The sequence below is a fragment of the Colletotrichum truncatum genome, assembly GCF_014235925.2.
Source record: "Colletotrichum truncatum strain CMES1059 chromosome Unknown Contig_0001, whole genome shotgun sequence".
Taxonomy (NCBI): domain Eukaryota; kingdom Fungi; phylum Ascomycota; class Sordariomycetes; order Glomerellales; family Glomerellaceae; genus Colletotrichum; species Colletotrichum truncatum.
Window position 1 is genome coordinate 4,526,719 of NW_027222398.1, and position 20,444 is coordinate 4,547,162.

A 20,444-nucleotide genomic window follows, 5' to 3' on the forward strand; every position below is an offset into this window, starting at 1 on the left:
GAGCCGAAGAAGCTAGAATTTCAGACCCAAGAGAATTGAAGTTCTTTTGTTGGAAGACTTGTTACAACTTTCGCATGTAGCAAAGCCTAGAATCATAGGAAATAGCTCTCATTAATGCTGAAGTTGAGTTCAATCCTATGTCGAGATAAGCGCACAGCAAGCGGTGTTGATTTATTTGTTTCGTGGAGGATGTCAATGTAGTTTTGCCAGTTTATGTATCAGATGAAATTTCAATCTGATAGATTGAAGTCAACCTGGGCATGATTTCAATTGAGTGAAAATTTAGCTCCCATTGATTGCATGTGCTGTTCTTGAGTCATGATGTTGTACCTCTTTCCTAAAGGTGCTTGATATTGGAAACTAGGTACAAGTTTCTGAGTAAAGAGGCTCTAGCGAATAGTTTTTGGGCCAAGATTCAAGATACTATTATCAAAATACTGTTGTTTAGTTCTAATGTATTAACAAAAAAAAATATAATCATCAATAAGTTGATATTAACATGCAAAATATGTATCGTGTGGATTCAATCATGACTAGCTCGTTCCTAAGCTGTCCACTCTTTGTGGGTGTCTGCTGAACAAATATCCATGCGCAAAATTAGCAAAAGGAAATTCCGGAACGGGGAATTGAACCCCGAGCCTGACGGAGCCCTCGTATGAGAGCGTCAAATGTTGACCATTACACCATTCCGGATTTGTTATTGCATCGCTTTGTCAAGTAACAACCCATATTGCACCCACACCATGAGTTTGCTTGCATACTTCATATCGAAGACTGCAATCCTGATTCTAAAAATCCCTAAGTACTTGCTTTCAAGCGTTTATTTTTTGCGATTGTTCTTGTGTATGATGTTAATCTGTAAAGCATTTCTTTCACAGCGTATTCAGGACTTCCGGTTCGCTGATCATGTGAACGACGAACTGGAGCGAACAACCAGTCCACCTCATCATGCAATCCGGAAAACAAACCAATATTTACCTTATTTGATCCCTAATGTATAATTGGGTATTCAGTTCATTGTATTATGGTTCTATTGCAACTAGAAATAGACAAAAGAGGCTCTCTTTATTCGTCCAGGAACAGGCTCTAAACATAAGCCATCATTTTCTACACTTCTTGCTTTCGAGAAGAAGAATTCGCTTCAGATTTCGTCCACGCCTGCAAATACCCATCAATTCTCTTAATGTTCTCATGCCCGGCGGCCTTGGCAGCATCACACGCAATGCGATACACATGCAGAGCCTCGGAGAACAAAGGGCGATGGTGTTTCCACCCTGTCACACGAGTAAGTTTTGTAGAATCCGTCCACTGCGGAAAATCAACAATTCCCGCAGGCCAAGGATTCTCGCCGTCTTTCAACTCTGCCGCATCGACATATTTCAACCCGCCCTTGATTCCATACTCCTTTACAAGCGCATGCGCCACTTCATCAACGGTCTCATATCTCTGAGCAGAGATGTTGAAAACTTGTCCTTCAATTTCTTCTTTGTCAGAATGGGATGCGATGGCGACGTAGGCTTCGCCACAGTCGTCAACATGAAGTGCGTGGATGATGGTATTTGGGGACGTAGGTAGCAATAGCGGCTTTCCTTCTGCGGCGGTTTTGGCGGCGACGTCGAAGAAGGCTTTGTAGAAACTGGAGCTGCGACCATATACATTGGTGGGTCTGACCAAGACGGGAGAAAAGACATCGGCGTGGTCAAAAATTGTCTTGGCATATTTGGCACGGTTGGCGAGTAACGGAATGGTGTTGATTGGAGACTCTTCCGTGTGCGGCGCAAGATCGGGAGCTCCATGGTAGTGAGGACCGATACCATAATCCTTGCATCCGCTGGTGAATATTACTCGAGGCCTACACCCGGCTGACGAGCTGGCTTCTCCTAGAGTACGCAGGAGCTGGATCGTATTGTTGAAGTGCGGGACATAGTCCAAAACGTACTCCGTAGTTGAGACAATCGCATCAAGAGTTGATGGAAGATGGCTCTGGATGTTGGCGTGAGCAGAAAGATCGTCAATAGCACCAATTACCGGGATTATTTCCTCCTGGGCGAGAGCTGTTGCCGCAGAAAGCGATCGTACGAGCCCGTAAGTCGTCCATCCGGCTGCCACAAATGCGCGGGCAACAGCATTGCCGATATAGCCGTTTGCGCCGGTGACAAAAACAGTTTTGGGCGCCATCGAATATTGACACTGGGTTTGGTGGGGCTTTTTCTTGGTCATTTTTGTGCTTCCAGTGTCGACTTTTATACCTTGTCTCTGGCTTTGCTGGGGGTTACACTGAAGGATCGTAATGCAGATAACGTTGACTGCTTACATCAGTAGAATCCTTTGGTGGCTCTGTGGGGTAGACAGGAATGGCGAGATAATTTGCCCACTGTTTTTATGGAGGATTGGTTGTCTTTTGTAATCTTGCAGCAAAGGATCGCTGGTATCTGTCTGCCTTACAGCGCAAGTAAGAGAACAATCAATTGTTGACGTCTTGAGCCACCAGCTCGGGCCGCATTGCAGCGGATGGGTTCATGCAACCAGGAAGTAAATCGTTTCAGGAGGCACTGAATGGCCATTACTGATTCAGCACCATCCTTTTCGCCACGGGGTTCATGTTGGCAGGATTGATGGATAACCCTGGTGGAATACGAATTCCGGATTCCTCTTTACGTTATCGGAGATCGGACGACTGATTGCTAAGCACGGAGCAATTCTAGGTTTACCGTGGCTTACATCCATCGTAGTAGTAGCCTATTAAATCAAGAGATCTGAATGTTTCGTGCATATTCATCAGCAGCCCCGCTTGTCTCGACCTACAACAGCAGACATCTCGATTATCTTCCAACTTGCTATCCCCCAGATAACTAAAGTAGGCCGTCCTGCATTATCTCAGACACAGTATTACCAAAAGCCTCTCAGTAAATGAGTGACCTTTGCTGAAGTTTAAACATACTTTAAACATTTAAAGTTTTAGAAGCCTATGTTACATTAACTTGATTATTTTTGGCAAATTACATTGATTCGTTATCATCGCAAAACAAATCTTAACGCCTAGTCAAAGTTGTTGTATAACAGGTTGGTAGATAGTCTATGTGGCAGTTCTAGTTTCAAAAGCATTTGTGAATATATATTGCCTGTTTAACGTGGTGGCATTCGCAGAACATTCGGGAAAGTTTGCCCCTCCGTTGCTAGTCTTGTTGTTTCAGGCACTTGGTTGTACTTCTGTGTGCGTAAAAGCAATAAGCGTCTATCACTAAAAATCACCAAAGTATACAAGTTTCTAAGCGCGCACCAAGTCTACTTTTGGAATCTGGACTGCTGTATACATGATCTTATCGAGCAATAACTTGGCATAGTGTTGTTGATTTTGAATTGCTCCGATTCAACTTTTTCAATATCACTCTAGAAGATCATTGGAACTTATGTCACTACCGAATACCTTAAGCCTCAAAGATCAATGAATCATAGAAGAAACCAACTCCATGTCTTTCGAATTCGGTTTTCACAGCAGTCACAGGCAAGCCAGCTTAAATCCAGGTTCTCAACTTTACTATGGCGATATTGCAGAGATACAAGACTTTTAAAGTACTGAGTCAGAGACATAGCCAGATGCCGTCTCACGAGCAAATAACGACAACCACAACCAGGAACTTTCTGTCTCAGCGTCCCATGTGATATACAGCGGGTTGGTCTGGTACTTGTGGACTGGTCGCCTAAGCCTTGACGGGGCGCTCTCCGTTACCGAAGTATCCTATTGAAGTAGTGAGCAGATAGTTGCAAGAACTACAAGCACGTTTGTCACTTACCGCACTGGCCAACGATCACATTCCAAGTGTGGTGGTCGGAGAAAAGCTGACCAAAGGTAACGTGGTTCGAGCCTTCGCAGCCTCTGCCAGCTTTGCAATCGGTATCCAGCTCCCAGCAGTTCTGGTAGATGTGTCGGGCCATGTCGGCAACACCAGTGCAAGGAACATCGATTTGGTGATGGTTGTCGTTGCAGATACCAATAGCTGCACCGCCGACACACTGTGTACGGATGCAAGTACGGGCCCTCGCCTTACACGAGTTTCCATTGATTCTCCTCAAGTTGTTAGCAGCCTGCTCAGCAAAGTAGGGCATAACAACTCCGAATCGGTTGTCGCAAACGCGTCGTCCCTGAGAAATTTGTATTAGGCTCGTTATTTCTTGTTTCAGAGAGTCTACTAACCCAACGACGCTCGAGCTTGCTGCGAGCAACGACGGCAGGATCCGCGGAGGTCTCGGGGGCGGCCTGCTCTTCATGTGTGTAAATCGAGAACTTAGGGTGCTCTACTTGGATCTTGGCTTGGATATCCTAGGAAAGTTAACATCGCTTGAACTATATTCGCGTATTCAAGATAGTCACCTCAAAGCTGGAGCCCCAGACCTCGACCTTCGGACCACCAGGAGTAATGACACCTTCCCAGCCAAGTTCGCCAAGGGGCTGGGGCAGTCCGGAAGGGGTGGCCAGAGCAGCAGCCGCGGCAGAAGCGACAAACCCGAGGACAGTAGCGGAGCGCATGTTGGCAACAGGGGAGACGGGTGGAAAGGATAGAAGGATATGGAGTAGTTAGAAGAGTATACGATACTGGTCTACGAGATCCTTTCTTTTGAGGTCAGAAATAGAGGTGTATTTATACTTTCATAGGAACTATTTGATGAAGTTGAATATTCGCGCATCACTAACCTAAATCTACGATATAAGCGGAAAGTTCCAGGACTCTGGAAAGACTTTTACAAATTATAGAAAAAAATAGGAACTTTGGCAAGGACCTAATTTAAAGAAAAGGACTTTCGAGATCGCTTGCTTAAGCCAAGGCAACTTGGTAACCGTTTCCGGGTAAGTACAGAGTGCCAAGTTGCAGGGTCCTTCAACACCTTCTAATCCTAGAGGAATATGGTACAGAGAAAGATCGAGTCAAAAGAAGTCAAAAGAAGCTCGTGAACTTGTAGTTTGTTCTCTTATCTACTCTACTGAACCTCTGTATCGAGGTTGAACACTTTGAAGAATACTGGTATCTCCTAAATTGCTAACGCTGCCTGTAACCATCTTGCCTCAGCTTCTTCGTCACAACTGGTAGTATTTCCTCGCACTAACTTCTTTTCCCCATGTGGGGTAGGGTGGATGGGCGGGGTGGTTGGACTTTCAATAAACATCTATGTAGAGGTACCAAGATCTGTGCCGTACAGATACAGTTTTCCCTGCAAACTTGGCGGAAGCCTATTCTACCTTATTCAGTCAATATATGGGCTGGATAAGCTAGACATGAAAGCCACCTGCCAAATTTGGGCTTCTTATCCACATAGTTTCGGCCGAGTCTTCCGCCCAGTTCATTGTGAAATCGCCTTGAGCATCACAAGGCATGGAATGATGAGACGACTTTTGCCCTTGTCTCACAATCACAAAAGCATTCATGTTCTATGAGGGTAGATCGGCTGATGGTCTCGAGATGACCTTGCTGCACTTCTCTTTGGAAATGCCAAATGACAACTTTGAAGATGCATAATAAATGCGAGATGGTTTCACTTGACGAAGCTGAATTGACTCGGTCCTTCAACCTACAACGGAACTTTCCAGAAGGTAAATCATGGGTCAGAATCCTACATAGCACAAGAGATAAGCTAGTCTTTGAAAGTCAGCGCGCTTGAACTGATTGGCTCCAAGAGCGATCGACTTTCGGGTAAGCTTGAAAAGAGTTCAGGGGTGCCCTGGCCGTTATACTGATCCTAGGGAGGTTTTTACTGGGACATCTGATTCGGCCTAGCCATTATGTTGGACCCTCGAGCGTTTGACAAAGACCAAATCACAGAACAACCTTGTAGCGAAATCCTTTTGGTCAGGCAGGCAGAAACCGTACGTACGCAAGTATGGGGTTCTTCTGCCACCCAAGTCGGAATCTCCTCCTTCTTCGTTTCCAACTTGCTTTGAGATCAGTAGACTTCGGCTGAATGTTCCTTCGTTTATAGTTTAAGCCTTCGTGCCATTATAAATCTTTCAACCTCTTCCACTGGTCATTCCTAGTTCACCTGGTGGCATGCCGTTGGATCCTCGCGGCAGCCTGTCATAACCACTGAAGGTAGCCTTCTCTTGTCCGAAAGTATAGATTGTGTCCTCTATTTATGTAGCAGTATAGCATTACAAAAAATGAGGTGGGTGACATGGGGGTCTCGTGAGAGGAGGAGACTCGAAGCAGCTTCCCACGTGCCCACGCACGGAGTTGATCTATAGCAAGACCGGCCTAGCCTAGCTGCGCACTCCAGCCATTCATTGAGAATCCACACATTACAGTCTCCTCAATAGGTTTGGCTGAATCACCGGTCTCGGTATCTTCGGGCTGGATTAGTTATCGCCACACTTATTCAAGGCTGACTTAGTTGCTGGGCGAAATATTTTGAAACGTGGTCGAGATGCAAAAGCTTGTGTTTTGAGGCGAACTCTAGAGCGGCTGAGCTATGAAACCTACAAGGCTTCCATTTATGTGTAGCATGTGTGGCTGCGGTTGGTGGGTGACCTAGGGGAGGATACATGTGTTGAAGGCACATTTGCGTTGTTGAATACTCGAGTAACTCTAGTTTTATTGGGTTTACATGTAGTCCAGTGACGGCCTACAATATCGAAAGATGTGAATGTTTCGCGGTGCGCTGTTATCGGCCCCGCTCACGGGCCGATCACGGTCTTCCGGATAGCTATAATCCGGACCACCTAAATACCTAGGCTGTCCCACGTTGATCAAGAAACTTACGAAGGGACTGGTCATGGCCATTTGCCCTGTTCATTTTGTTCCGGGTGGCGAGGATCCGTACGGGAATGTCAAAATGTTTGTAAAGTGAACATAACCAAGCCGAACTCTTATCTTGATGATCGCGTCTTTTTTCTTATTTGTTCAGGCAGCATTACATTTTAGAGAGTTGCAGATTGAAGCAGATGCAGAGTTACAAGATATCATGGAACAACAGGTCGAAACTAGTATTCGAATCGCCAAGATTATGATTTGACTATGGAATATCAGAAACCTGGCACCATTATACATGTGTGGCCAAGCTCTGAAGAATATAGACATAAGAAAGTATATGCGTCCGAAGACTGTGAGGTTTTCATATTTACATAAAACACCGCTTTCCAAACCGCTTCCATCCCTACGCTTCCAGCAAGTAGAAACCAAGTAGCGTTTTATTTGTGGCAGAGGCGGTCGGTTTGAAGAGTGAGCCAGTCAGGCTGGCGGGCGATGTACCAGTCCTCACTACCAACGGCAGTGGGGGCGTAGAAGACTCCCCAGGGGTCGATTTGCTGCTTCAGCTGGTACAAGCGGGGGTAGTTGGAGCCGAAGAAGGCTTGGCCGAAGTCGGGTTCCATGACATCGCCCTCGTTGCCGTAGCCACCGCTGCCTGGGGTGATCTGGCGGAGACGCTCCATCCAGTCGTGGGTGATGCGAACGTTGGTGGCCTTGATGTCCTCCTCAGAGGCGTCAGCCGCCCAACCGCCACCGATGATGGCGAACATGAGGGTCTCCCGCCATGCGGGGTTGGCGGCGCTGTCGGTAGTGCGCTTGGGAACGGAGGGGTTCATGTTGTATTGAATCAGCGCGGATCCCTCGAGGACAATGTTCTTGAGGGTCGAAATGGTCTCGTTGAGAAGAGCAGCGTCCTTCCAGTTGGCCTTGGGAATTAGACGAGAGGCGGTGCGGACGGTGGCGGTGCCGACGTTCTCAGTGGGGAAGTGGTTTTTCCAGGTGGCGTAGAAGTTGTTGTGCTCGAAGTACTCGGGCTCAACGTTGAAGCCGATAGCTGCCCACTCCTCAAACAAAGGAGCAACCATCTTCTTGAACTTTTTCAGGGATAAGTCGGGGACGAGCCAGGGACGCATGCTCCAGAGGTAGGCACCCTCGCCAGCCGGGAAGACGGTGGAGTAGCCGTAGCTGTTCTTGTCGGCGAATTCGGGGAATCGACGCCAGTAAGCTTCCATGGCGGCCCAGAAGGTGTTGCTGGAGATGTTCTTCTCGGCAGTGTTGATGCTCCAAGTTAGACCGGAGAACTTCATCTTGGGGTAGACGCGGACGGTCATGGCAGTGACGACACCCCAGGTGGCACCACCGCCGCCACGGACAGCCCAGAAAAGATCCTTGTGGTTCTTGTCGTCGGCGGTGATGTGGCGACCGTCAGGAGTGACGATGTCAACGCTCAATACCTGGTCAGATCCAAGACCGGCGATGGGGCTCATGGGAGAGTGGCCACCGCCGGCAATGTAACCACCAGTAACGCCAACACCCTGCAAGAAGGCTTAGAAACATTAAGTATGCAGTCGTTGGTTGCGTAACTTACGTGGCACTCTCCACCAACAGCAGTGTAGCCTTCTTTATCAGCTGCCTCGTACAGGTCAGAGACTTGGATACCAGCGCCGAGCTTGAAAGCAGGACCCTTGTAGCCGCCGGCAGACTTGTACTTCTTGATGAACTTGATACCCTTCAGGTTGTGGGTCCAGATGGACAAAGAACCAGCACCGGTATTCTTGCCCAAGAAGTCGTGGCCAGTGTTACGAACGACAAGACGGAGGTTGAGGTTGCGCGCGAAGTTGATGGCAAGCTGGATCTGGGCAACATTCGTAGCCTTGACGGAGTAAAGAGGGAAACCGCCGAGTTCGCAGGTACCGTTGTTGGCAGCGTTCTGTGGCTGGCAAGTCGCACCCTGGTAGAGAGGGGACATAACAGAGGTAGGGTCCTCGTCGCTAAGTTGAGTGTCAGCATGAAACATCTGTAATGAATTAGAGTTGCGGGCTACTTACTGGGTATCAGACTTGGACCAGTTGTCAATTAAAAATTTGCACTTGTCGGCATCGTAGTGCTCGCCCTGGTAGCATGCGGCACCCAGAGGGACAGTCTTAATAAGAGCATTACCAGTAAGGAGATTGAAGACCCTCCAGACGGCCTCATTAGGGTAGAGCCAGTCGCCAGGGAAAGTCTTGCACTTGCTAAAGGGAAAGGTGCGCTTCTGTATACCCTCAGTGTCGGGGAATGCAAAAAGCGAAACGTTGGTCAACTCGAGCTGGGTGAGGTTGGCCAGCACGGCGTCGGTCAACTCGACGGCCTGCTCCGGGATATCGGCCGCTGCGACCTCCTCGGCGGCGGGGGAAACCGTAACCTCATTGGCCTCTGCGAATAAAGTTAGCCAAGCTTCATCCCAAGATGACAGTAGATATAATCCCTAGTCAATAGAAAAACACTCACCAACGGTCTTTCCGTCAACAACGATTTTCTGGGCACTGACGAAGCTGGCTAACGGCATAGCCGCAGCCAGCAGCAGAGCTCGTCCGAGTGAAGGCATCCTGACAAGATGGGGATGGTCTGCTTGTCAAAGGATGGACGGAGCTTTTCGACTTGGCTCAGAGGGGGGATGAGGAAAGAGTAAAAAGAGAGACGATCACCTTCCGATGTGCTGTTTATCCTTGGATATATACCTATCAAAGATCAGCAATGTCTCGGGTCAATCCCTACTGACCCCTCCCCACACACGTGGTTATTCGCAAGCCATTGGACATCAGCCGCATGATGCTATCTTAACAGTCCAGGATCCACGCTCTTGCCACGAGGGAATATGGACTTGGCTACCCAAAGCTGCAGTTGATGTCCGCATGCCCAAATTGAGACTCCATCTCAAAGGAACGTTACCAAAAGGCGGCCAACTAAAGGGCAGAGACAGGGTGATCATCCCAAAGACGATTTTTCCGCTCCCCAACCGTGGATGAGGGGAGGGGGCACTTTAGCCTAGCAGGGATGCATGATATACGAAGCCTTGGTAGCGCAGAGTGCGGGTGGGATTTAATTGATCTAGCCCCCAACATAAACCCCCTAGCAACCCGCGATTTCTGTCGGCAGACCACGGTAACGGCGGCAGTTCACTGCGGGTGGTTCCTTTCAGAGGCCCCGACCGTGCCGCATGTTTGTTTTGGCTTACGGATAGATGGGATGCACTCTAATTCAATAGTTGTTTCCCTATAGTCCACGAACACTATGTTTGATTTGCGTAAACAGGTTGGAACACAAAAGAGTGTTAACATCTTTGGATAATAATTGCTGTTATCTACTATGCAGATCTTATCGCAGGAGCAGCAACGTGAATGAGATATCCCGCTCTGCCACGAGAGCAATGCCCCTATTTAACTTCAAATCTCTCGTCGGACCCTATTGTCCCGTTGGTTCTGCATCTTCTCAGGGGCTCGATTTATTCCCTTGCCGATTGCCAAGCCTTTTACTATGGCGACATCCAGGCTCTAGATACATCAGCCATAGGGACATTTGGCGGCCTTGAAAAGGCAAAATGGGGTGCTTACTAGGGCGCCTTGTCGTTCTAAAATGCACTCACAAAGTTAAAGTTCACGTATCCAAGGCCCAGGGCCCAGGGCCCAGTATTATATCGACACTTACTATGTAGTAAAGTGGAACCCTCCAAAACCCATCTACATCTGTGCCCTCGGTCTCGAGGTGTGGAATTCGGATTCGACCCTTTGTCATCGGAACCAACTGAGTCTAAGCCGTGAATGCATCGGGCGCTGTCTCAAACTCGAGGCCGGTTACTACTGCCAGGTGTTCCAATCGACCGGGAGGAGTTTCGGAACATTCCACGCCGTTGCACCAGGCCAGCCAACTCCTACAGAGAAACCCCAACGCTTCCTTGCATATGGCCTCGGCATACCCGGGATGTCTCTGTTTTTGCAGGAACCTCGAACCTTGAATCTCTGGTATTTTGGGTTGTTTTCGTCTCCAAAGTTCCTTCTTGCTCATCTTAGACCACTTTGCGTACCTTTTCTGTGTGAGCACTACCCCGTTAATCACTTAACCCGAGTCAGACCACTGACTTGGATATCCTTGGTATGCAACATTATTCCGGGGAATTCGAGTATTGGCGAGCAAACAAATTAGGAAAAAGATCTTTGTATGGATGAAGATGCTGATTTAAAGCAGAAGGGGGATTTTTTTCTTTGGCTAGCAAAAAACTCTGATTGATCGTTTTTGTGCCCCTGCCTGAAAGTTTATTTGGTTGTGCTTTACACCAAGCCCTCCCTGGGCTGCAAGCTGGCTTACATTCAGTCCAAATGTGAATTTATCTTGCGTCCAAACAACGCACGGAAGAAGGTCGACTTGGCCAGTTTCCGACGGGTTTTTGCATAAGAGAGTACGGCAGCCCGAAGAGTTACGGCGATCTTGGTCTGTTTTTGGTTCTAGTTCTTCGAGCTCTCATCCCAGGGCCGGTACAAGCAACCCGAGGTTTGGTTGTCCCAAGAAGCTCTCGGGCCTTGCCGGATCTTCTTTTTTGGAAGCGATTGCCTCCTTTCATTCGTTTCAGACAGACAAACAGGAGGTTGGGTTGCCCCAAATGTCGTTCCAACTGTTTGCGCGGGAAGGTCCACCACCGCATCCTGATGTCTTGACTATTCCGACTCCTCCGTTGCAACAGACTGCGATCTTCATCATCTTCTTCTTTCCCGCCTTGGCTCTTTGCACATTCGGACTGCGGGCATACAGTCGCCTTAGTACCCATCAATGGGGCCTGGGTAAGTTCTGGTCAGTTCCCATGAAGTCGATCATAAGCTTATCTCGATCTCATCAGATGACTGGCTTTGCGGGTTGGGCTTGGTAAGATCTGTCCCCGTCATGGGCCAATATGGTATGGTTGCGGCATTGTTACTAACAGACGACAGCTTTTTGCAATCTTGATGACTCCGCCACTGTACATGTGTATGTCTATGTCCACAGTATCTCGCGTCTGTGTCAACTACAACTGACTTGAATGTAGTCATCAAACTAGGATATTTCGGATGGCACGCCGTTGATGTGCCCAAGGGCCACACCATGGTGGCAGCGCTATGGTGGAACTTCTTGGTACAGATGTTCTACAACCCTGTGCTGGCACTCGTCAAGGCTTCGGTTTTGGTGTTCCTCCTGCGGCTAGGCGGCCAGAAGCGAGGGGTGCGGCTGTCGATTCACGCGTTGAACCTCTTCAATGCTTGTCACGCCGTTGCCATCTTTTTTACGGCTCTGTTTCAATGCATTCCTATAAAGGCCAACTGGGACTTTTCTCTGAGGGCCCTTCCTAACACGAAATGTATCGATAACTCCTTCCACGTCATTGCTTCATGCTTGACCATTCTATCCGATATTCTCGTACTTGCCCTGCCGTTCTGGATCTTCCTCGGTCTCCAAATGCCTCGGGCGGCGAAAGCAGCCGTGATAGGAGTTTTTCTTATGGGTGCAGTGTGAGTTTAGCCCAATCTTCCCCCTTTTCAACGGCTCTGAACGAGGCTCATGCAATTCATGAACACAGTGTTACAATCATCGCGGTTATTCGTGTCATCTCCATTTATAAGCTCTTTTTTGATCCACCTCCTCCTGGCACGGACACTACTCACGACATTGGTCTTGTGTATTCTTCTGTCGAAGTAAACTTGGCGATTTTCTCCGCTTGTATCCCAGCACTGCGTCCGCTATTCCGCCGCTGGATGCCGAAGTTGTTCGGTGGCACGACAAAGAAGACGACCGGGACGGGTTATTACGCAACGTACGGTTCAAGCAGCTTGAGAGACCACACAGATGCTCGAGGAGCCGACGACATAACTCTCAAAGACATGAGATCACGAGCCCACCGAACAGAAATCCGAAGTTTCTCTCCCACAGGCTCGGAAGAAGAGATCATGACATATAACGGTATCGTGCGGACGACGAATGTCAAAGTTCAATACGAATCAAATGCCAGCGTTTCTGAATCCCGGTCATCAAGCGACTTCAAGAATTCTCATTCACCAACCAAAGAGACTGTTCTTTAGGACAACAGCTTCCTTCAGAGCTTAGTGGTTCTCAAGCAGATACTGCCAAAAAGGGGAGTCTGGAACACAAAAGGAGTGGGGCGTTATCTTCGGGATTCAAGGCTTGCATGTTCGTCAGTGGCACCATTATTATGATTTATCATGCGGGTTTCTGCGCCTTAATATGAGCTGCGACGAGCACTTTACAATATGAACTATATTTTCTATTTCGAAAGTTAGATCGGATGCTACATCTTTTGCCTTATACGTTGACGAATCTTGACTTTTAAACGGACTGGCAGTTGAGTAAAAGCATTATGTGTTCCTGGACATGCCCCATAAGTGGTCCCGTAAGCCCTGTTTCAAAAACGGGACCAACTCCATGATGTTCAGAAGTTAACTTTAATCAATCCTCATAGTGCCTATTAGCTGAAAGCCCCTGTACTCGGCCTTGCTATTTATTTGTTCGAAACCTTACTATGATGCGATGTGCCTGTTAGCGTCAACTTTTGAACCCCGGCGCGCAGTGGATGCCATAGCAGGGTCGACGCGTAATCTTTGGTCAAGGCCGACTTCTCCAAAGGCGCACGCGACATGTGTGTAGTCATACAGTCGATATCTGAAAGAGGACCTAGGAAAATAGAATGAGTTGGCAGCTCCGGTGTGTCACGTCAAGGATGAAGATCTTTGCTTCGGCAACTTTGGATGAACAAAAAGTTGTCCATGGAAAAAAGGGCACTCCACGTCAGTCTAGTGCAGATTTTTGGCCTCCAGCTGAAAAAGAGTTCATCATGGGCGTATGGAAGAATCCGCAAGAAGGACTCCTTGAGGAAGTGATTAACGTTTGACAGGGAGCAAGGTTCCTGTGAAAGTTGGGGCGAAGGAATTAGCCAATTTTGACAGGCAATGACAGCGCTCACCGCAACCAAGGACACGGCCCCGCTCAGAGTGGCATTGGGAGGACCCTAGAAAACTTAATTCAGCGATTGCACTCTATTTTGGGTGGCCAGGGTATTTAGAAGTTATGCAGCTAGGGTCAGAAGGCTGTGTGTGGTATGGAGCAATTGGTAAACTAATCTGAACTCTCTTCAGACCAACTGAACTATCTGGAAATGGAGCTCACTGGCCGGATCAACAGTTCGCGGTTGCCGAACCATTACGTTTGCGAAAACATATTATACCGCCCGCTTTTTTTAATTGACGGTCCGAAAGCATGTCTTTTCTGCAATAATAAGGCGCATATTTCATTCGCTTTGGATGTACACACGCCGTTGCCGCAAAACTGCCGAGGAGACGGGGATCCAAAGATCCGTTGTTCGCAAACGAGTGCTACCACCGATCTTGCCCTACCCCTATAGGTGACCGCCATGAGGCTCGAGCATCTGTGATTCTGCAGGAACAAACCCACTCGTCCAGATCGTATCGATTTGATTTCGATTCAGACATCTGGCGTGTCGATCGTTGCTTGGCTTTATTCAGTGCTACATGAATACTAAATCGGGCCTTGGACTGAGGAAAGGATAAAAATGTTTATATCTGGTTCATACCAGCATTTCAGTGAGGTGCTCTGACATTGTAGTACCAACAAGCTACCTCGACACGCGACCTACGACGAATTCACCAAAAATCATGATATCTCGAAAGCAGATATTTCTGAAAACAACGTCTACTATATTCATATTGTTTAATTTCTTTGATATGAAACACCGGCGGTTTCATTCAGTTGCTATATAGCAACATGCTCATTCAATCCTCATAGTACAGAGCACTTTTCATGGAATACAGTATTCCTATTCTGGTGGCTTTTATTCGAGGCCTCCTGCTGCTTTGGGATACTCGCAGGTCATGTCATTGGTAGTTGACTGCCACTATCCTTAGCTTGTGGCCCTTAGGGTTCTTCTCAAGTCTACTTCTAAGGACGCCGGCTGCAAATTGTGCTTGGAATAAATAGGATATGCTCCTGTCATCTCCGTCGAGCCGCAGACATGTACCAAGTCTACTAACAAGTCGCTATCATCCAACCGATCCGTCAAAGAACATGAACCCCACTAATGTTACAACTGTACGATTTAGACTTTGAGAAATTCCATGATTAAATCCTTTGTATTTACTGATCTTGGGCTTGGTTGCCGTTCTAGATCGGTTGTCAGTTTTATTGGACAATGACACTTGAGGAAAATGAGGTCAGTGAGGTTAGAAAATCGTCCACCAAAGGAAGTGTTTTATCAGGCTATTTGATAAGACTGAACGTGTTGGACAAGAATACGTTTGGCCCTCATCGTTTGCACCTTATAAGCTTTTTGGGAGACCATCTCTTTCTTCGATCCACTGAAATTGCTATAGTTCGCCATTCCAGGTACAATTCAGCTCCCAGGCGGGTTAGCTTGATACTATTGCTGTCAAAGCCATAAGAAAACGACCTATAAGTGAAGATGAGGTGTTGGAGGTTGACGGTGTAGTTTCCCAGTGTTTCCGACATTAAAGCTCAATCCAAACGAGTTGACAAATTGAGGGGCAGCTCATCGATGACCTCACCTTTTCACCATAACTTGAATCGTTGTGGGTCCAAGAAAAGTACTTTGTTTGGGGAAAACGTAACTACGATAGGTTTGTGTGAGCAAATTCACTGCTAGGCTCTGTATTGAATGTGGCAAAGGACTCGGACGATAGTTTGGTTTGCCATGTCCGCAGTGCACCACCAAATTGCCCACCTTGATCAGACTTTCAGAGGGTGATTTACCCATAACTACCATTCACCGACACAGAACACCTCTCGAAAGGTATAAAACCAAACCAGTCGTAAAATCAAGAACATGAAGGCCGCCCACATCATCTGCCGACATCTTCAACACTACAAGCCTTTACTGACTCACCATGGAGAGATACCTTCCCAACTACGAGGGGCACCCCAGAAACCTTGACCTTGACATGCCACAGCAAGGCACCGGTTACCAGCTTGCTCAAGATACCAACAACACGGTAAATCACACAAACACCAACGATGGCCAAGTCCACACGCCAACCATCAAGTCCATCCTGTTCAGCATGTCAACCCCGCCGGCCGACACCATGATGACCAATACCTGGCGGGCCCAAAACATCCCGGTTCCCGACCACTATCTCGAAAAACGGCTAGAGGCGCTATTCACCGTCAAATACGGCATAGCGACTTACGAGCTTCTGATTTCATGCTTCGAGCCAAACCGTCGCCAAGACGGCAGGGGCTGTTACATGGCCACGAACGCGCTGAACCCCATGGAACAGCTTCTTAAAACGGTCACCAACGCTGCCGAAGATGAAAAGTTCCGCAACCACCTTAAAGACTTGAGTCAAATGGTAATTGCTTCTTGCAAGCTTTGGATCAACCCGTTTATTGCCAGGGGCAAGGCACAGACGTATCGGTTGCAGTTGATCGAGCCCGTCTCGCCCATCCAGAGCAATACTCTGATTCCCTGGGATATGAGTATTTGGTCAGACCATCGTATACATGAGGCTCTTGCGGAGCTGGTTTTCACTGCGAACGGATTCAGCCTCAGGTACTTGAAGGACGGGCCAGGAAGAGGCTTTTGGTAAGTGGTGGTGTGTAATCGTAGGTAGCCCAAGTGACGGTGCCTTGAAAAAGAGTAGTCTTGGTTCCAACAGTAGACTCAAATCTACATAAGAGGGCATGCCAAATATATCAGTTGAGTCTATGCAACATTTGCGTCGTCTTTTGAAGCTTCGTAGTGATGTGCAGTGAGACCGTACATCCACAACCAACACAAACGGTTGACTCTCACGATGCAAATAGCGAATTGAACGTCAATCAAAAACAAATTCAGCTTTTATGATTATAGTCATTAACCGAAACGCCAAAGACGCTAAGTATGCCATGCTCAACCTCATCGCCCGAGTATCCAAAGTAGCACGAAACCCCAGCCCCCCAACACCGATCCTCAACCACAGTTAGACCCATGCACCCTAAAAGACCTCCGAGTCGATCTCGTCCACAATCTGCACCTTGATGCTGCCGTTCCTGTAGTCGGAGGCGAGCGTGAGCGCGTCGACGGCCTGCTCGAGAGGGAAGGTGTGGGAGATGAGGCTCTTGAGGTCGAGGATGCCGCTGCTGATGCAGGCGATGCCGGCGGGCCATGTGTCGCGGTATCGGTTGATGAACTCGAGCTTGATCTGTAGTCATTCATCGTCAGCATTTCAACCAGAATTACGCCAACATGTTTGTAGGAAGACAAGGATTGGAACGTACCTCGGCAAGAGAAAGGTGCATGAAGGGGAGGTTGTTCATGATCTCCCTTCCGACACCAATGACCATGACAGTGCCACCGCGACGGGCAGTGAACGCCGCAGTGCAAATACTGCTCTCTACACCCGTGCACTCGAGAACCGTTCTGGGGGCGCTGTATTCGTCATCGCCGAACAGCTTGCGGATGGCCTTTCCGTTGCCCTCGTTGCCGAGAGATGGGTCGACGCGGTAGGTGATGGCGCTGGGCACCAGCCTCTTGGCGAACTCGAGACGCGAGGGCTCAATATCGGTGATGACGAGCGGGTGGGCGCCCGAGGCGCGGGCGGCTGCGAGTGTGATCAGACCGATGGGACCAGCACCGCAGATGACGGCGCCGACGCCGAGGGCCAGGCCGGCGGTGCGGATACCGTGCATCGCAACGCTGAGAGGCTCGAGAAGGGCGCCTTCGGCATAGGACATGTTGTCTGGGAGCCTTTTCGCTTGTAAGTATGGCCGTCGTGAGGAGAAGTAAGGGAAATTATGGAGAGCTCACTTGTGAAGCCACTTGGCGGGGTGGCACTTGTACCGCTGGATGGTGCCGTGGTAAGGGTAGACGCCCGCAAACTGAACATCTTCGCAGAGGTTGTAACGGCCCTCGGTGCAGAGGAAGCACTCGCCGCATGGCACGCCGGGCTCGATGGCAACGCGGTCGCCGGGCTTGAGGTTCTTGACACCCTCGCCGCAGCGGATGACGATACCAGCGGCCTCGTGGCCGATGATGCAGTCGCCCTCGAAAACAAGAGTACCGATCTTGCCGGTCTTCCAGAAGTGGATGTCGGATCTGGAGTGAAGAAGTCGTCAGCTCGGTAATCTTTGATGGCGCATCCGCCTGCCGCTTCTTCTTTTTTTTGCTAAACTCACCCGCAAACACCAGTCGCCTTGACGTGGACCAGAACCTCGCCCTTCTTGGGCGCCAAAACGGGCGCCTCTTCCGCCTTGAGACGGTGGTCGGCGGTGACGACCAGCGAGGGGTTCGGGTGCGGCGCCGCGAGGGTCTCGGCGGGCGCGGATTTGGTCTCTACCTCCTTAACGACGACGATGCCGTTCTTGGTGTGCGCGACGCCGTTAACCGGCGTCTCGGGGGATGTCGTTGCGGCAACCATCTTTGCGATTGCCTGTGTTGTGAGATGGAACTCTAGAGTTTGCAAGCGAATGTAAGTTGACAATTGGACGACAATAGAGCCGAGTTCAGTCAGTCAATACCGAAATGTGGTAAGCTGAAGGTCGTCAAAAGCTACGTTCTATGGTCGTCGCAGAAGGAGAAGGAAAAAGAAATAACACAAGCTAGATTTATTGAATCGGAGAAACGGCCTTAAAGAAGAGGTCAATCGGATAATCTCCTTCGTCCTAATTCGTTGAGAATGTTTACGAAAGGGTAATAAGAAAAAAAGGGAGAGCTCGCAGTTCTAGATTCGCAAGCGTCCCGTCCCGCCCCCAAAACAAATTGCTACTCGTCGTGTGATCTATCATCCGGTCGGTAATACTGTCGACAATAGGACATCGGGCAATCGGGCAAACGCCTGGACAATCCAAAAGTGGGAGAAGCAAAAGAGCGGGGATCTGACCGAGCGAGTAACACTTCCACTTCGTCGATGCTCTATGGCTTAGGATTACCGTATTGGGAAGTGTTTAGCACTCGGCAGTTTTTCTTGATGGATTCATCGGGAAAATGTCGGCTGTTGAAGGTTGTGGCTTTGTTTAGTTTGTCCACCCACACCATATTGGGTCCGTGTTCCGGCCTCTGCCCGATGCCCCTCCCCCTCCATGTCCCGAAGGTCACCGAGTTCCGGCTTGATTGGAGCGCATGAGTGAAGTGGACATCATTGGCATGCGAAAAGTGTTAAGAAAAATTATGTGAAGTTTTGTTGAGCTCTGTAGAGCTTGAGAGATCAACCCGTATCAGTAACTCTACAGTTATGGTAGCCATGTTGCCATCAGGTAGCTCAAATGGCAAAAGCATCATGGAGACTATTCACAGGGACGAAGACAGTTAAATTGTAGCAGTAACTTTTCAATTCATGGCTACTTCTGTAGCCCGCTTCTATGATGACCATTGATCCTATCCAGATCCTTCTAAAACACCGACCGCCATTAAACCTCCCAAAACCCTTCAGTTATTTTCATCCTAATGTCATTATAAAAACAGTTTTTTTCAACCGCTTAAGCAAAGATGCGGAGAGGGTGCTGGGGCAGGTAGAAACCAGGGTCGTTGAAGCGCAGACCACGGTCGAGGTCGGAAATGGCCTCAATCTCCTCGGCGGACAGGTCGAAGCCGTTGACCTCGAGGTTCTGCTGCAGGCGGCCCTGGCTGTTGCTCTTGGGGATGACGGCGATGCCGCGCTGGGTGGCCCATCTGAGGAGGACCTGGGCGGGGGTGGCGTTGTGAGCGGCGGCGGCCTTCTTGACGGCGTCGACCTCGAAGAGACCCTGGGCGCCGATGGCGCGCTTGTTGGAGATCTCGAGGAAGGACTGGGGTCCGAAGGAGGAGTAGGCGGTGACGGCGATCTTGTTCTCCTGAGCCATGGCGATCAGGTCGGGCTGGACGAGGTAGGGGTGGTGCTCGATCTGGAGAGAGGAGATGGGGTGGCGGGCGTAGGACTGGATGTCGTAGAGGGACTGGGCCTGGAAGTTGGAGACACCGATGGACTTGGCGACGCCCTCGTCAACGAGTCTTTCCAGAACCTCCCAGGTCTCGCGGATGGGGACGTTGTCGGTCTCGACGATGGTCTGGGCCTCGTCTTGCCACCAGGCCTGGATTTACGTGTTAATGAGGTGGCTGATTTGGTGACATGGGATTGTTCTTGAGAGAAACTTACGGGGTAGGGAATCTTGGAGGGCTCAATGTACTTCAGGGCGACGGGGAAGTGAATGAGGAAGAGGTCAATGTAGCCCAGGCCCCAGCTCTCGTTCTGCTTCTTGGCCATGTCGTAGGCGTGCTCCTTGCGGTGGTAGTTGTTCCACAGCTTGGTGGTGATGAAGATGTCCTCACGCTTGACAAGACCCTCGTCGATGGCGCGGCGAATACCCTCACCGGCCTCCTTCTCATTCTGATAGTCGTAAGCACCGTCAAAGAGGCGGTAACCGGTCTTGATGGCCTGTTTGTAATTTCGAGTTAGAACGCTACCTCATTATTATCATCACCGGCGATTAAAGACTCACGTTGTAGACAGTATCAGCGCAGGTCTCGCGGGGGACCTTCCAGAGACCGAAACCAACGAGAGGCATCTCGCGGCCGGAAGCGAGGGTGATGGTGTCCTTGCCCATTGTGAATGATGAGATGTAAAAAAGGTGGTAATGTGATATTAGGTTGAGAAGTGTTTACAGAGTTTGAGAGGTATCTAGGAGAGAAAGTAAGATCAAAAATGA

At 49.1% G+C, this 20,444-nt stretch overlaps 7 protein-coding genes across 7 annotated transcripts; 2 read left to right on the forward strand and 5 right to left on the reverse strand.

Annotated features, from left to right (window-relative positions):
* Positions 1-1,107: 1,107 nt before the first annotated feature.
* CTRU02_201255 (NAD dependent epimerase/dehydratase) lies at positions 1,108-2,178 on the reverse strand (the record flags this gene model as incomplete). Its single annotated transcript, XM_036726286.1, has 1 exon — positions 1,108-2,178. One exon carries the CDS (start codon positions 2,176-2,178, stop codon positions 1,108-1,110), a length of 1,071 nt encoding a protein of 356 aa, XP_036581968.1.
* Positions 2,179-3,701: 1,523 nt separating this feature from the next.
* Positions 3,702-4,528, reverse strand: CTRU02_201256 (uncharacterized protein; the record flags this gene model as incomplete). Its single annotated transcript, XM_036726287.1, has 4 exons — positions 3,702-3,739; positions 3,795-4,143; positions 4,196-4,321; positions 4,373-4,528. 4 exons carry the CDS (start codon positions 4,526-4,528, stop codon positions 3,702-3,704), a joined length of 669 nt encoding a protein of 222 aa, XP_036581969.1.
* Positions 4,529-7,177: 2,649 nt separating this feature from the next.
* Positions 7,178-9,324, reverse strand: CTRU02_201257 (uncharacterized protein; the record flags this gene model as incomplete). Its single annotated transcript, XM_070203816.1, has 4 exons — positions 7,178-8,272; positions 8,326-8,728; positions 8,786-9,152; positions 9,228-9,324. The coding sequence occupies 4 exons, from the start codon at positions 9,322-9,324 to the stop codon at positions 7,178-7,180; spliced, it is 1,962 nt and encodes a 653-aa protein (XP_070062398.1).
* Positions 9,325-11,373: 2,049 nt separating this feature from the next.
* CTRU02_201258 (putative CFEM domain-containing protein) lies at positions 11,374-12,820 on the forward strand (the record flags this gene model as incomplete). The annotated part of the gene is made up of 5 exons (XM_070203817.1): positions 11,374-11,551; positions 11,608-11,633; positions 11,699-11,735; positions 11,794-12,253; positions 12,310-12,820. The coding sequence occupies 5 exons, from the start codon at positions 11,374-11,376 to the stop codon at positions 12,818-12,820; spliced, it is 1,212 nt and encodes a 403-aa protein (XP_070062399.1).
* A 2,853-nt stretch (positions 12,821-15,673) lies between these two features.
* CTRU02_201259 (uncharacterized protein) lies at positions 15,674-16,372 on the forward strand (the record flags this gene model as incomplete). Its single annotated transcript, XM_036726290.1, has 1 exon — positions 15,674-16,372. One exon carries the CDS (start codon positions 15,674-15,676, stop codon positions 16,370-16,372), a length of 699 nt encoding a protein of 232 aa, XP_036581972.1.
* A 387-nt stretch (positions 16,373-16,759) lies between these two features.
* On the reverse strand, positions 16,760-18,181 carry CTRU02_201260 (sorbitol dehydrogenase; the record flags this gene model as incomplete). Its single annotated transcript, XM_036726291.1, has 4 exons — positions 16,760-16,966; positions 17,043-17,544; positions 17,572-17,859; positions 17,940-18,181. 4 exons carry the CDS (start codon positions 18,179-18,181, stop codon positions 16,760-16,762), a joined length of 1,239 nt encoding a protein of 412 aa, XP_036581973.1.
* Positions 18,182-19,238: 1,057 nt separating this feature from the next.
* On the reverse strand, positions 19,239-20,342 carry CTRU02_201261 (d-xylose reductase; the record flags this gene model as incomplete). The annotated part of the gene is made up of 3 exons (XM_036726292.1): positions 19,239-19,829; positions 19,895-20,173; positions 20,238-20,342. 3 exons carry the CDS (start codon positions 20,340-20,342, stop codon positions 19,239-19,241), a joined length of 975 nt encoding a protein of 324 aa, XP_036581974.1.
* Positions 20,343-20,444: the final 102 nt, after the last annotated feature.